General features: G+C 39.7%; 1 protein-coding gene across 1 annotated transcript in view; it reads left to right on the top strand.

Moving 5' to 3' along the window:
• The window catches only part of stx1a (syntaxin 1A (brain)), a gene marked incomplete at its 5' end in the record, with an annotated part of 70,221 nt that overhangs the window by 47,994 nt on the left and 5,712 nt on the right, over nucleotides 1-16,515 (top strand). The window contains 5 exons of the mRNA XM_080460169.1: nucleotides 701-775; nucleotides 6,729-6,802; nucleotides 7,331-7,439; nucleotides 15,876-15,949; nucleotides 16,058-16,192. Of these exons, the coding sequence (XP_080316295.1) occupies nucleotides 701-775; nucleotides 6,729-6,802; nucleotides 7,331-7,439; nucleotides 15,876-15,949; nucleotides 16,058-16,192 (467 nt within the window). The remainder of the gene's footprint in view (nucleotides 1-700; nucleotides 776-6,728; nucleotides 6,803-7,330; nucleotides 7,440-15,875; nucleotides 15,950-16,057; nucleotides 16,193-16,515) is intronic.

Raw genomic sequence — 16,515 nt, 5'->3', positions numbered from 1 at the left:
CTTCTTGTGTGTCTTAAATGCAATGTAAACCACATTTTTGTGTATGTACAACAAAACTACCTTTTTTAGACTGATATTTATATATTTATAGTTTATAGGATGTCTTATTTTAATCTTGATGGTTAAATATGCCCTTGAGGGATAAAGAAGGAAACTATAAAAAAAAAATTGTTTAAATATCTGAAAAAAGCTCAAAACAACTAAAACAGCCCAGTGTAATGGCCGTGGTTCTTAGTGTTTATGACTTCCATAACTGCAACATGTACCATGGCTTTGGTACACAAGTATTTAAAGGCTGTCTTCTCTTTCGGGGTGAAACGTGTTTTGAAGCTCCGGGTTGAATTTTATCTGGTGGATCGTTGGCAGAAACTTCTCTTTCTGTGGTAAAGGTTGCAGACCTCTGGTCCAGCGTATGAGTGCAGGGCTGGAGAAAGAACTGAAGACTGCAGGGTGAAGTGAAGGATGCTGGTACTCTAAATATACCACTGAGAGAGCACAAAGACGGAAGACTTGTACCGCTGTGGACTGAAGCTGATGAATTGTTTCTCCCTGTTGGGAGCGACACTTTAAATCATTCCTTGTGTGTCGGTATTGATTCTGTCTGATACGCACAGGCTTGTCTGCGTGGGTTAGTGGATACAAATGTGTGTTTACCTGGAGCTTAAACAAGTCCTTTAATCTCCTCCGCTTCTCTCCTCAGAAACTAAAGCCGAGCTTGAGGATCTCATGGCAGACATCAAGAAGTTGGCCAACAAAGTACGCTCTAAATTAAAGAGTGAGTATATAATTTCTCTTCCTCGAGATCCGAGTAATGATTAACCTCTCAGTCAGATCTTTCTCTCTTTTGTTCTTTTGGTTTCTGTTTGAATAATTACACGTTCAAATCAAATCAAGCTTTATTTGTATCGCACTTCTCATGCAGTTTTTGTATCACAAAGTGCTTTACATACTTTAAAAAGAGAAATAAAACACAAATACACCCCTCCCACCAGACACACACACACACACACACACACACACATACACACCCCTCCCGCTCACCAACCCTAAGGGGCCAACCACATCGAGAGGTGCCCCAGCCTACATCTATGGGGGGGCATACTGAGACCTAAGGTTTTGAGATATTACTCATTTTTGCTAAAAATAAATAGATAGATAAATAACATTAAAAGCTTTCATTGTATTTAATACAATGTTTGGAGTAACACCTCAAAAAAATAATACATGAACACAATGTCAATATGTTATTCATCACTTTTGTCTTGCACAAAAATACTTGAGGCGCTACTGTCTCTGTTCGTGCTGCTGCCAGTGCAGCTGTCAGCTTTAGTTTTAACTAAAGTATTTGTACAGTATATACTTTACTATTACACTGAACTCCTGTTTACTGGTGGAGGAATGCCTCGTCAGCTAAATCACTCCTCCTGACAGCAACATGAAAGATGATCAACTGTGAATAATTTAAACATAAGATTTTGTTCACAACAATGCAAATGATGCTGTTCCTTCTCATCGTCATTTTTGCGTCTGGACGAGTCTTAACCTTGAATCTTGGAGATCTTGGCCAAAGCCATAGTTGCAGCGGAAAAGGAAATAAGCACTAAAAAAAGAACAAAAGAAAAACTAGCCAAGTCTACAGTTCACGTTGTTTTTGGGAGCCGTGCTGAAGGAAGCGGTATGGGGCTATCATAGTAACAGAATTATTTGTATTCACAGGACTTTGTAGATAAGACAAGATATGCAGAAGTAAGAGATTGCACATGAAATAATCACACACGCACAAATTGTGCTGCAACACCTATAAATTTCTATACGCTCAAATCTAAATACAGATTACACCCACACAAATTTCCTTATGCACACACAACTCAGGTTACACTCACAACTCTGTTATAATAATAATAGAGCTGCAGAAAGGACAATTTAATACCTTGGACAAACTTTAGAAATGGAAATTCACTCCCTCTGCTGACCGGTCACCACTGTTTCCTGAACAAGCCACAAATATCTAGCCATGGTAAATATCTAGAGTCTTGATGAGGATGTCCTTACTCTCGAATACTACAAAGAGAGGTGTCATGACTCCGTTGTTTATTGGGCGGGATACGATGTCCCCTGTGCTCTCCAAGCTGGGCTGAGAGGATAACAAGCGAGGCACGGGCAGCCAGAGAAATGTATAGGCTCTGGCAGCTGACAGACAACTTCGTTTACACTCGTCAGTTCGCTGCTGCAGTGGGCCGAGTGATTAGTGTCATTCGCTGCTGAGGTGGTGGTTGTGGTTCACATACATGAGTGCGCACAGGGTTGTATTCACACTCCAGCGAACAGCCTGTTACAGTCTCATCCTATTTGCAAGCATAATGAATGATACTGCTGCTCGCACACCTATCACCCGTTTTCCAGAGTCTTTGCTCATTATTTATTCCTCTATTTTTTCTGTATTTGAGTGTAAGGCTTGTAATCTTATTACAAGATTTCTCTGTCATCAACCCGCCTATTCCACATCACTAGAACACTTCAAAACAGTTTAGCTCTCTCTCTGTGTCTCTCTCTCTCTCTCTCTGTGTCTCTCTCTCTCTCTCTCTCTCTCTACCCTGTATACATTATTTCCACTAATCATCAAAGCAGCATTCGCATGTGGGATTTATTAGTGTTTTTTTTTTATCATAACGCCAGATGCCTTGACTGTAATTGGTGCTTTTGAATTATAAATATTTATGTGTCATTTCTTAAATCCTAAATCCTAAAAACTTCTGCCTCCAGCACATAAGCATGTCCTTTGAATGAAACACGCCCATGTGTTTCTCCCAAAGGGCTCAGCGGGTGAAAAGTAGATCATACCATGTATCGCAGCAAGTACAGTACAGTAAGAAAAAGGGAATAAAAGGAGTGCAGAGAATCTGAAGATAATTGCTCCAATACTCTGTCCTGCATGCCTGTTGCCTTCCAGACACACATATGTAGAGCAGACCCTTTTCCAAGAGGCATCCAACTGTGTCGCCTCAGTTTACATCAGCCATTGCTACAGGACACCTTTGTGTATCTGTACTCTGAGAGAGGAGAAGAAGAGCACCATCAATTACTATGGTTACTGCTTCAGTTATCAGTATGAAGGATTTAGTAATCCAATCTCCTTAAAAACACATTTTCTTTTAACACTAATAATTATGCCACAATTCTTAATTAAATGTTTTGTAAAGAAGAAAAAGTGCATTTCTTGATTCGCAGCATAACTGATCGCTAACAGGCTTTATGGAAAAGTGTTCAACTGTTTGAAGGAAACGTCTGTATATAATTTAATATTTAATTGCACCGAATTTTCTTTGTACTTTATCTGAAATTCAAACGGATACACACAATATGTTGCCTAAAGAATTAACATCTATCTTAACTAACTTCTTCCTACCCCTTTTCAGGCACGATTACCACATATACGAGGTGTGTGTATGTATGTGTGTTTGTGTATATTTAAACATGGAATTATATATTTTGTATAAATATATTTTCACAAGCTATAATTTTATCATTTATTATCATCAAATGGTGTGTATGTTTTTGGATACGTGTGTATGTGTATGTATATGGTGATGTCTGTGAATGCACAAAATGTTTGAATGTCACAGGCCTGAAATGAATGAATAAAAAAAAAACAAAAGAAAAGAAAATTGTTCAGATTAAAAACTATGAGCACCATTACCAAAGGTCAGTAATCAATAATAGAATATTTAATGCCATGACGCAATGTTTCAGCAAATAAATTATACACCAAATGCAAATGTCCTTTCGTTTTTGTTTATTTAATAGGGTTATTATATTGTTGGGCAAATCTACATCATAATCATCTCAGAGTTTGTATAATGTGAAACAAAACATGGGACCTTGTACCTGGATGCTCACAGGCTAAATACTCTTCAGTTCTGTTCCAAGGACCCTTAATTCATAAATTCAACAAAGCCATGAAGCAGATTTAATTATTACCATAATGGTTTTGGAATTATATTCATTCCACAAATCCCTTTTGACATTATCTCTAAATTATTGATATGGCAGAATACATTAAAATAAATGACTACCACTGTGTCTTTTTCTGGCACAATCACATCATAATGACTGCTGAGTGACAGGACCTGCTCCTGTGTGAGGGAACCATGACGGCTGCATGTGGGAACGCTCTTTGGTTTTATTTTTTGTCGGATGATCAGACGATGTGCAATTTTTCCTAAAGTCTCTGCTATATTAGCATTGCTAATGGATTCAGGTTTAGTCGGTAAACTGATGCTAATATTGGATGTTTCATTAGCACCTTTTTTTTGAAAATCCTTGAATATGTCATCGTTTTGAAACCTTCACAATCACCTAGGAGCTGTGATGTTGCCTTGGAAGGTAACCCTAATCATTATGCGTGCCAGTTGAAGCTGCTTGCAGAGAGATTAAGGAGCACAGTGCATACAGTGATTTCCTTTATGTTTCACTCGGCACCAGCTGCTCTGCAATGACTGTCTGAGGTTTGCCTAATAAAACAATAAGAAAGTGCCTTTTACATGAAAATATTTGTTGTTAAAATATCATATGTGATTGTTTTCTTTTTTAACTGGTGTTATCCAGTCAAGTATTTTGTGTCCAGATGAATAGTCAGACCTCTGCCACGCTACCATTTATTCTATTTACGTCACAAGTGACTAATAACCTCATCTGGCTATAATTGTAGTCTTATAAATGGAGAGTGTCCACTTGATTGCAATTGTTGGATTCCTCTGAAGCTGCCGTGGTGAACAATCCGTCTCTCAGTGTGTCGAACACTGCTTTAAAGCGTGGCAATGACTGAGCAGATTACCATGAAATTCACTGTAAACATCCCATCGCCAACGGTGGTATATTGATCCGGACTTTTGCCCCGAGCATTTTCTTGTGCAACCTCCAGTTCAGCCTTCCTCTTAATCAGGTCTTGAGAGTGTGTCAAAAACAAATGGTTGGATTTGAATTTACTGTGGTTGGTTCAACTCTTCTGAGTGTCTTCTACTGTTTGTACCCCCCCCCCCCCAGAAACTTTCTTCTTGCACCAACTTCAGCATAATGAGGCAAAATTGTGCACCACATTAATCCAGTGTAGGAAATACACTTCTTATGTGTGCGTTGTTGTTTGTTCTTGAGCATTTTGTATTAGATAGGTTGCTGTCAGCGCGAACATCAACATGGTGTCACTCAGACTTTCCAACATAACTCCTTTGCACTTCTAGTTTCTTTGTGTTTTTGTGTAGTGATTTGTGGAGGTCTTCAGTTTGATGGCAGAGTTCCCTCGGGGTGTTTCTTCTAACTTTGACCACTCAAATCAAACTGCACTTAATCACAAGGCTTTAGTTGTTTCTGTTTGGGATGATTTGAGCAATGGGTCACATTCATATTATGTCTCGGTCAATCCTAGACGAGGTGTAACGTGACTTGAGGCTTCGGGTTTATCGAGTCAGAAGTGCAAGTGGGTTTTGGCAAACTATCCCAGATCAACACTGACAGCTACCTATTTGAGTCTAAAACAAACAAGAGAAAGCACAACCAGGTGAGACAAGGGGAAAACAGCAAGAAAAGGCTGAATTTTGAGAGTGTCCAATGGAAAGAAAATACCTCCCTTTCAGCTTTGAAAGCCACTCCTCCAAAACACATGCCAGCACTCTGCCTACAAAAGATGACTGTGAGAATGTGAGAGGGAGGACTACATAGTTACTGTATTTATTACCTCATCCAACTTTACACATATAAGAAAACGCTCCCAAAATCAGATGACATTATCAACATGTCAACTTTAGTCAGAGCCATTTTACCCATTTCACCCAAGTATTATTTTTAAAACAATGGATAAGAAAAGTACACCAAGCCAAACATTGTTATTTCTTATTCTATATTTCAGCTCCGAATATGAGTTTGGGATCAGCCATTGTGTGAACACATCTCAGCAGCAGGAGTCCAAGCATGTGTGGGGTGTTTATACAGCTGTATTAGCCTCACTAATGACACGTGCAATATTTTGTTCGACGTGCACAAAGATTTTGGAATCTAAAACACATTATCAAATCAAAATTTAAGCCCGGCAAAGCAGAATCATAATCAACATTTTTTACTATTTTTAGTTTTCAGTTTTATTGTTCTAAACATCATCTTTTGTTTACTTTCAGTTACAATGAATCCATTTTCATGACCATGGAAATCTATTAATTTGAAGTAATTAGGTAATCATAATAATCAGATATGATGCTTTTATATGCATTTTAAAAATTGGTATAAAGGTTTCAATTCATTATCAAGCCTTTTTTTCTGGACGTATGTCTGCATTGACATAAAACTCAAACTTTCTGTAGTTCTGTATCCTGCTATTGAGGAGCTGGAAGGGGTTAAGACTTTTGTTTTTATCTACAATGAAATGTATTTCTTCTTCACTTCCGGAGGGCTCAACATGTTTGTCTTTTGTCAACCAATCACATTGTGACAATGTCACTTCTGTTTTATACTGTGTTTTTCTTAAAACATGGAGATATTAAAAGAAAATTATGAATCATATTCACATGTGCACAAAGACATCAAGTCATCGAGGAGTGTGTGTGTGTGTGTGTGTGTGTGTGTGTGTGTGTGTGTGTGTGTGTGTGTGTGTGTGTGTGTGTGTGTGTGTGTGTGTGTGTGTGTGTGTGTGTGCGTGTGTGCGTGCGTGCGTGCGTGCGTGCGTGTGTGTGTGCGTGCAGGTATTCAGCAAACCATTGAGCATGAAGAGGGCCAGAACAGGTCATCAGCTGACCTAAGGATACGTAAAACACAGGTACGCTTCATTTGATCAGCCTGCAATCTGTCCGTCTGTCTGTCTGGTTCTATGATATGACATAAGACCGTTATTTATCCTAAGTCTGTTTTATAGTCTGTTTTTGACCAACATGAATGAGCAATTGTCAATTTAGTTTAATAAAAAAAAGAAAAAAATGTTTGTCTACTGCACCTTTATTAATATTTCATAGTTTTTTGTTTGTTTTTAATTGCGTGTAGTTTTTCTAGATGTGTTGCACTTCTCCCTGCAATTCATTTCATTTGAAATGTTGCAAGAAGCATGAGCAATTCAATGTTTTTTTCGCGTGGTGTTTCAAGTGTACCTGATTTTGTCACTTTTCCCGTATTAACTCACTTAATTTTCCTGGAACTAGAGTGTAATATGCAAATGAAACACAGCTCCACTTGAGTATTTCTCACCTCCTCTTCTTTTAACATTGAATTCGCTCATTAATTTAGTGTCTGCTTCTGGTGTCGAGCAGGCTTCCGTCAAGTGTTCCATGTTTTGTTTTGTTTTTTTCTCCAGCACTCCACACTGTCCCGCAAGTTCGTTGAAGTGATGTCAGAATACAACACCACCCAGTCGGACTACAGGGAGCGCTGCAAGGGACGTATTCAGCGACAGCTGGAGATTAGTAAGTACACCTCAACCGCCACCCTGTTGCACACACGATGGCACTGCTTGGATCCAAAATGACCTCAGGCACACAATTTACTTGTTCCGTTTACTAGTTTAAATCTAATTTTATGACAATATTTGCACATAATTGATCAGCTTGTGTCAAAAACAAATGTTGCTACAGTAAATCACCTGTTGATGGCTTGACAGTACCCACATGCTCGCTCTTCATTCTGATTACTTTGGAGTGATGAACAGACTGAGGAAAGTGGGCGCAAAACTGGAAAGCAATCATTGCATGCTAATTATTAGCTTAGTGTGTCATGTGGTGCGACCAGATGTAACATCGGTGGTCTTCATCTATGTCACACCACGGGGGATTGAATGACTTCATGTCACTCTCGATGCTCATTTTCCTTTCTGATACCTTCAGTCTGTCAGTCCAGTCAAATGCGGCTCAGCTTTATCCAAACCTCCAGGCTGGATTGGTGCCTTTGACATATAGTTTGACATGTTGTAGATGTGAAAGACTATTGTGAATTGTTGCTGGACCATTTCCGCTCGGGAGCTCCTGATCCACCCCACAAAAAAGGCTACTGCAGACTAAACATGGTAGTTAAACTGATGGTCCTGACTCTGTGGAATACTGTTGCTCCATAACGTCAATTTATTTACAAGACGAAGGACATTCAAACCTTGTGTTGCACATCTGAATGATAAGAGGTGCCTCAACGACAACTAACATCCTTTACAATACAATACAACTTGCAAGAAATAGCTTTATTTCAGCACAAAATAAATGCACAACCCATCACACAAACACTCGTTAATCTGAATGTTTATTCCATATAAAACCTGGAGGTGTGGAAACTGTGTGGTCTATAAAAGACTGTTGTATGAATATGCAGACAACAGAAAATTTCTCTCCAGACTTCACCCCTCTCCAACTTTTTTTCTGTCATTGTTAAAAATATTCAGCCAATGACAGTGTATTCGATTAAATATTCGACAAAATATTATCCCAAAATCTCTGAAACTCTGGCCTCGATACGGCACATATTGGAAGAAGAACGAATTTAACAATGAACAATAGATCTGTATCACTGATATGTTAATACCAGTGATATTGCACTTTATATTCATAAAATGGGGTTCAAATGACTTCAGATCAAGTCTGTTTGCCGCCTTTGATTTGCTAAACATGAGCAGACACAAAAGTGTAAATTAGTGACAACGTGACGTAAAATGTGTTAAACATCTCACTATAGTTTCACTAGTTTCTCCATATCATTAAAGCCAGTTCTTCAGAAAAGAATACAAAATATGTCTTTATTAATTTAATTTACAGTTAAATTTCTGGTCATTCTGTCAATTTCACCTGGAGTTTGTCTGATGTGGTGCGCCAACCTAACTATTGTCACACTCATAGCTCTTCCCAAAGCACATACATCACCATTAACACCTACATCTAGATGCATACACATGTCAGGCTGTCGCAGCTCAGATCGGAGCTTATCTTACTCTTGTCACTTGGTATGTAAAATATGATTTGACAGGTATAAGCTGCAGGCTCAGGGCTCCTGAACCATGGAGCTGATATGGCCTCTGCCCAAACATCCTGGCAGACTGCACTATGCCAGCTGCACTCGACAGTCGTCAGACACACACATATAGACAAAAACACACCCGCATGCATTCATGCATGCATACAGAGACGAATGCTCTGACTCACCGAGCGGTAATAGCAGAGGAGCGTCGCAAGGGCAGTTCTGTTGTAGGGCACTCGGACATAGATGTAATTTCCTCTGGCCGTCCGTCAGTTTAGAGTGGACAAATGTAGTGCGTGCGTGCGTGTGAGCGTGTGACCGACCTCCGCCCAGTGTTTGTTCGCTAAATGTATTTCTGTTAAAAGAACAACAGTGCACTCTATGGGGTTAATCAAAGGACTAACACAAATCCTCCTCCTAGAGTTAAAACACACACACACACACACACACACACACACACACACACACACACACACACACACACACACACACACACACACACACACACACACACTTACCTGACTCACTTTTTCCTTGAGCTCCTCCAGATCCATTTGGATTTGATTTGTCAGCTGGTGGAGTCACAGGAGGCCTGAACTGAGATCACCTGTCGTCAAGGAAGGGATTAGATGCAGACGAAGGGCACAGAGACAGAATGGAAGCACAAAATAGGAAGATCATGTATGAGGCAGATAAAGGAAATGCAACGTCGTGGACTTTGTGGAAGAGAAGACGTTCACAAATCTCCAGTTTTTCACTTGTGGTTTCATTAAGTCAAAACTTTCATCCAATACATTGAAGTTCCTTTTACATGATACTACAAAAACGGCTGTGTTTCCACTGTGTCAACACCTTCGAATATTTTGCCCATGAATCAATAACATTGTGTCACACACAGAGGGAAAGCTTGTCGGGTCCGTTGGCTGGATTATTGATGTTTGCTGTTCACCTCTGCACCAACATGCTGAATATAGACACAAGAGGAAAATTGAGGTAGAACTGAATGTACAATAAACATATTGTTGTTAAGGCAGCATTTTTACTCTGGTTTGCATAACGACCGTGTTCACAACAGACGGTATCACCTTGACTCTAAATGCCTCTGCTATTTATTATTTTGAGAGGTAGAAATATATAAGCTGGGTTCGCTCATAGTTTTCAAGACAGTGCTGAGAAATTATTTTAACTATTAAATGTTTTTTATATTCATAAAGATAGAGAGTTGCTTTTTTTTTTTTTGCTCTGTTATATTTGTCGTTTGTTTGTGTTAGTTTATCTTTCTTTTGTTATGTTCCCACATGTCCGAAATAAACTAGAAAAAAAAAACAATCAGTGTAGAAGCCGCAAGGTGTAAAGCCCTTCATGAACCCTCCATAGTCCCGACAAATACATTGCACTGCAACCATACTTAATGAAACTTCTGTTGGATCACCAATCTACACAGAAACAGACATACACATTCCTTTGCAAAGGTTTCATGTACAAATTTACCAACCCGGGGACTTAAACTTGCACATACAATTACAAACATTCACAAATGGGCCATTTTCACGTGCACCCTCCTCGTTTACAAATGATAGTTTACCTCTGACAATGATTTTCAAAAAGCACTCCCCTCCACTTTCGTCCACACAAGAATTTAAATTAAAAAGAACTCAAACCATTCATGCATCACCTGATTGTGCCTGTTCCTTTACGGGTTATCTGTAACACCAATCTGCACCAACACCCAGTAAAACATCGGCGGTAGTCAATGATACCACCCACAGTTACAAGTAAACTGACACAAAAAAATGTCTCTTACACTATTGATTGACAAAGCCGCATATAAGACATGTACTGGCTTTTATAGTCCGGGAGCACGTAGGCTGGCCCACTGGGATGGAGATGGTTGCTCATAAGCATTGCATGGTCTCTTTGACTTTTTATAGTTACATTTTATTTCTCAGTGGACACTCCTTCAGCAGAGAGAGGCATGTTCACAGTGCCAGAGGCAAACAGGGAGACACAACAAATTCTGCATGTGTAACAGCATGGCAATACTCGTGTGCCAGTGAGCAAAACCTAAAAAGAAATAATGCATGATTTCCCATCCTTGTACAGGGAAAAGTGCATGAACATTTGTGTCGTCTTTTACCTGGTTCATAAGGGGTTTGCTTCATTTGAGCTGTATAATGATAACAATGATATTGTTACTGGGAGCAGCACAGTATTAACTATTTAATAACCCATAAACAATAGGGGGGAAGTGAGTCTTCCAGGTTTTATATTAGATTTCTCAGGAATTGGGTCTCCATGGTAACAAATAAGAGCCTCCCTCAGAGCCTGTCAAGGATTTTGAAAAACGTGTGTGTGCATGTGTGAGAAAACTAGGGTATGGTAGCATATAATGACTTCATTCTTTTGTTTTCTTTTTTTTTTCCCCACAATTATCTGTAACTCATTGTCACTCATCTCCGTCTTTCAATTCTCGCTCTGATTTAATGTCCGTAGAGCTATCGTCAGACCTGCCAAGCAGAATGGGGATCGATCACTGTGATGGTGGTCCTCTCACTCCTCTATGTGTGCGCCCCTTGTTGACTCATTTGTCAAACTGTGAGCTATAATTGCTGAATATAACCATATTCTGGGCATAGTGTTGTATTGAAACCATGTGACCAGTTAATTACGAGTAGACGGCAATCATCTGCTTTGATTTGGATGTGAATCTTATGTTACTTATGATATCCTCAATTTTTGAAGAAAGAAATATAACCGGGAAAAAAACAGCTCCCACATATGGGATTGTGTGTGTTCTCACTCTGGGAAATGTTAGTGAGAATGCTCATCAGTATTCCACTCATGAAAGTAATCATGGGGTGTGAATCTGGACCATTATCTGTCACCATCAACATGCCCGCTCTGCCACTGAGGCCCGGCCCCACACCAGCCACCGGTCTTCATCACACATACCCTGATTAGGTCAAGAATGCAGGTCTTGTAGACGTATCTGAAAGTGAATATGAGCCACAGCTGCCTGACGTCCACCAAAGAGGAAAAAGTAGAGCGGTATTTGACAAAGCTGGTTGAGTAGTTTCAATCATCCACTGGACCACTCTGTGTTGCAGCGGAGGAGCTGGAGCATGATGATGGGTGAAGGCAGGTCACCAATCCATAACAGCATTGGTTTTTAGATTGTTGGAGGAAACTAGAGTATATGTCATAAACACATGCACTCACAAGGAGAACATGAAAACTTTAGGTTAAAGGAAACCAAAGCCCAAAATCAAAACAAGGTTCGTTTTTAAATTTTTGTTTTGTTTTGTTTTTTAGTGTGAAGCCAGAGTCCTGACAACTACACCACTGTGCTTCCTTCAATCAGTCATGTTAGTTCTAAAATATCTCATCTTGTGTTTGTTGATATGAAATAAAAGAAAACACTGATCCAACTGCTAAGTTTGTACAGTGAACAGTCGTGCAGGACAGTGACCATTCTGCAACTGAGAACTATCCTCTGGAAAAGAGGGAAATATTGCAAAACCGGAAAAAGCGAAAGTGACGCCATGCGACTCAACAGCATGTGTGCATCTGCACAAGTAGGAGTGTTTCCTAATGATGTCCTCTTTAAAGGCACCTCGCAGTAGTTTCAGTTGAAAATAACCAGACTGCATTAGCCTCGTCAGCGGTCGGCAACGTTCAACACTCAAAGAGCCATTTAGACCCGTTTCCCACGAAACAGAAACACTGGGAGCCGCAAATTCCTCTTTTTCCCTTTACAAAAAAACACTACAGAAGTGAGGAGGGGGGGAGAGAGAGGCAGCGGCAGCTCCTTTCCTACCCAGGAGTCGTGCTGCTGGCCGGCCGCCGCTACAATGCTATTCAATCGGCACATATATGCAGGAGTTCTGCATTCTTAGAACCAAGAGTTTGAGTGATGTGGCATTCAATGTCATCAGTTGTCTAGATCCCTATTATTGGACCTTAAGTGAATAATTGCCACCGTCTGTGGCAGTGAGGTGAAGAAGTAATGCAGAGGTGCGTCGATCCTCCACAGGTCTGCTGACTGGTAGTGACGCTCATCACTCTCAACGAGCCCGCGATATTGAAATCTCATCAGTCGTAAACCCTCCTGTTGTTGTTCACACACGCCGTTTTGCACACACTGGTTGTTTTATTGACTCGGTTTATTGAAATGGGAACATTTGGCACCACAGTCCTCCAGCGCTTTGCAGCTGCTCCTCTCTATAACAGGAGAGCAGAAGATTCAGAGGGAGCTGGACGCTCCCGTTCGGAATGAGAAAATTCATATTTAACTTAAGACTTTTCAACTTTTATTATTTTAGCTCTGTCTTCACATTTTTTCACAACATTTTCATAATTTTTTTTCTTTTTCTTTCTTTTTTTCTACCTGATTGACTGATTCAGTTTTTTTCTCATTCAGCATCTGTTGCATTGATAGTATTTGATGGTGTGAAACTACCTTTTCTGTAACAATGCACTGCACACCAGCCTTGCCCTGGCATCCCCATAAATTGTGCTTCCCATCTTCCTATATGTTCATCTTCCTGTTTGTGTTTCTGCTTCTTATTTTTGTTTTCTCCCAGATGTCTGTCTCTAAATTTGGTTCCTATTTTGACTCATATATTTCTGTTGACCTGGGTGTTTGTTTGTTTTTGTGTGATTTTGTTTACGGTCCACCGTCTTGATTAAAGATTCCTTTTGTGTAGTGCGTTGTCTGTGTTTGTATTCTTACCTATGTGCGTGACAATAACTTTGCTTGCTCGCTGTTTGGCCTTGTTTCTTTGTGCTCTGCGGATCAGCATTATTCTGAAAATGTCAAACACTTCTTTTAAACAGTCGAGCAAACTTTGCTAATTTCCCAGAAGAGCTGCAGCTTGAGTGGTCCTGAATCATTTTACAATAACAGATTAAGGTCACAAGTTACAACACCTCATTAGTATGCCGACCCAGGAAAAATTATGTCAGCTAACAAGAGCAGTTTTCTCTGTTTTTTTGGTTTTTTTTGATACAAAACATTGAAATAACTCTCATAGAGAAATTCTTATAGCTACATTACAGTAGTCTACTCAACTGAGGATAAATGCATAATTTAGTCTCTATAGATCTGGAAAACAGTTGAAGAACTGCTGTCTCGCTATCCCTGTATCAGGAGCTTTTATTATAGCTATGTTAGTTTCCCTATACGATGCCAGAGGTGTATTCATGATCTCTAATAATGAAACATTTTTGTTGAGTGACTTCTAAATTCATCACCGAATAGTTGACAGTTACAATTAGAATAGAATATATTATAACTGTACCCAATTCAATTGTTTTTAACTACAATACTTTTAAGATGATTTACAGTCTACATCTCATAAAAATCAAGAAATCTTTGACATGTCAGCTATTTCTTCACTCATCAAGAATGGTTTAGGTTTATATTGTCATAAATGAGGCTTCCACTTAACAGAAACTTTTAAAAGAATAACAACAACTGAACAATGGTAAAATTTTGAGATTCTAGATTTTTTACTTTATTGACTTATTAGCTAATTTACAACGAAGAAAACAACAAGCAATATATTAATGTATTTCAGTATATACTGAATTAAAAATGTTTTGGGAGTTTTTATAGTTCAGACGTATTTTTTTCGACGGGATTTTTGACATTTTTGTAGCATCCCTTTGTGCAATGAGTGGCTCGGTTGTCATTCGTCTCAGTTGGAATGTTGCAGGTTCGATTCCCATCTCTACCTGTCGACACTGAACTCCAAATTGCTCCCATTAGAGTGACAGCGCCTTGCATGGCCACAGCCTCCATTGGTGTGTGAATGGTTGAATGTGTTTAACTGTTCACGCAGTTGAAATGTATGAGGACCATATGTAGGTGAACTCCATTTACCAATGAAACTTTTACGCCTGTAAAAAGGTTCGAGCATTTAATTCAGGAAATCTCTAACACAATATCACAGGAGAGGTCACCTCCTTTTAAGAGGTCACAAGTGCTGTAAAGATTCATTGTAGAATATTACATGCTCATCGCTATTCTCATTTGAAAGAAGAAACAACAAAATCAAGTTATCTTTCTGATCGATGGGGCTGTCGTCTTGAAATTGTGATGCTGTAACTATTTCACAACCAAAAGCTCTTAATGTTTAAATGAGTTTGCCTTGCTATTAAGTTAAGATAATTGCTCAGCTCTGTATAAAACACGATTATTCGATGGGATGCGGGTGGGATCGATATGATAGAGAAGCAGGACGTCCTGTTTGTACTGTATGCAGCTCCATGGAGGATTTGAAATGTGCGGAGGAAAGATTGGAGATGATGCTGACGACGTCTGACGGTGACTTACAGTATCAGCGGGGCAGTAATGGATCCCAGGAGCAGCGGCTCAGCAGGCCATTTCAGCACTCGTACACAAAGATATTCATGTAGGCGTAAGGGGAATGTTTATGAAGTAGGACAACTCTGTCGGGGGAAATAAAGGTGATGAGAACCAAACGCATCAGCAAGAGGAAATGCCGTTTCACAGTTAGGCTTGGTGGTCACAGAGAGATTCTGGAGGAGGGAAACTGCTGAGTATTAAGAACGTCAAAAAAAGAAGAATGTTATAACACCAACATTTGTCTGCTGTTCGAGTCGAACATGAGTAAATGGGCCACTTTCAAAACTCTTGAACACAGGGTTCGAAGACAATGGACATAATAAAGGTTGCAGGTAACTGTTATCCCCCTGGGCTTGGTGATATGTGTTTCTACATATCACAGTAATGTAAAAAATAATCCAATTTAACTGCACTTACTTTATTTAATTTTGGCGCCTGGACCTGTGAAAAGCAAGTAAATCACTTCACACTCCTGGTATTAGGATGTTAATATGTGTGCTTGCATGCATGTGTGTGTGCATGTGTTTTCTTGTAGCTGGAAGAAACACAACAAATGAGGAGCTGGAAAGCATGTTGGAGAGTGACAACCCAGCTATCTTCACCTCGGGGGTAAGTGATACAGCACATGGAGCATGAAAGTCACATGTAATTCATGTTTTGCTTTTTTTCTAGATCAAATTTTCTTCCAAATTTGTCCATACATTTTTACATTCACAGATAATTATGGACAACATCACCCAGCAAGCGATGAATGAGATTGAGACTCGACACAACGAGATTATCAAGCTGGAAAACAGCATCAGAGAGCTTCACGACATGTTTATGGACATGGCCATGCTGGTGGAGAGCCAGGTGAAAACACTGCTCCTCTTTCTTTCACAAACCCTACAGCTGTGTGGTTTGGGGCTCCGCCAAATGTATGCACATAATACAAACCTGAAAATGCTCAATACGTTTGTAATTGAACATCCAGCTGCCAATTGATAAATAATAGCCACTGTGTACATGCAGAATCTATGTTTGGAAACGTGGCCTGGCTCAAGCTCGGGCTTGGTCACATGCTGTGTTCAGTGTAGTGAAATCATTAACCAGCTTAGTATGCTGCAGCAGCTGCTGCTTCTCCCTATTAAAACACAAGTAACCACACTTCAGACGGATGGAAACTGGCAGCCTTT

The sequence above is a fragment of the Lipophrys pholis genome, assembly GCF_963383615.2.
Source record: "Lipophrys pholis genome assembly, chromosome: 3".
Taxonomy (NCBI): Eukaryota; Metazoa; Chordata; class Actinopteri; order Blenniiformes; family Blenniidae; genus Lipophrys; species Lipophrys pholis.
Note: the sequence above shows the minus strand (reverse complement) of the source record. Positions and strands in the feature narration are given on the sequence as shown.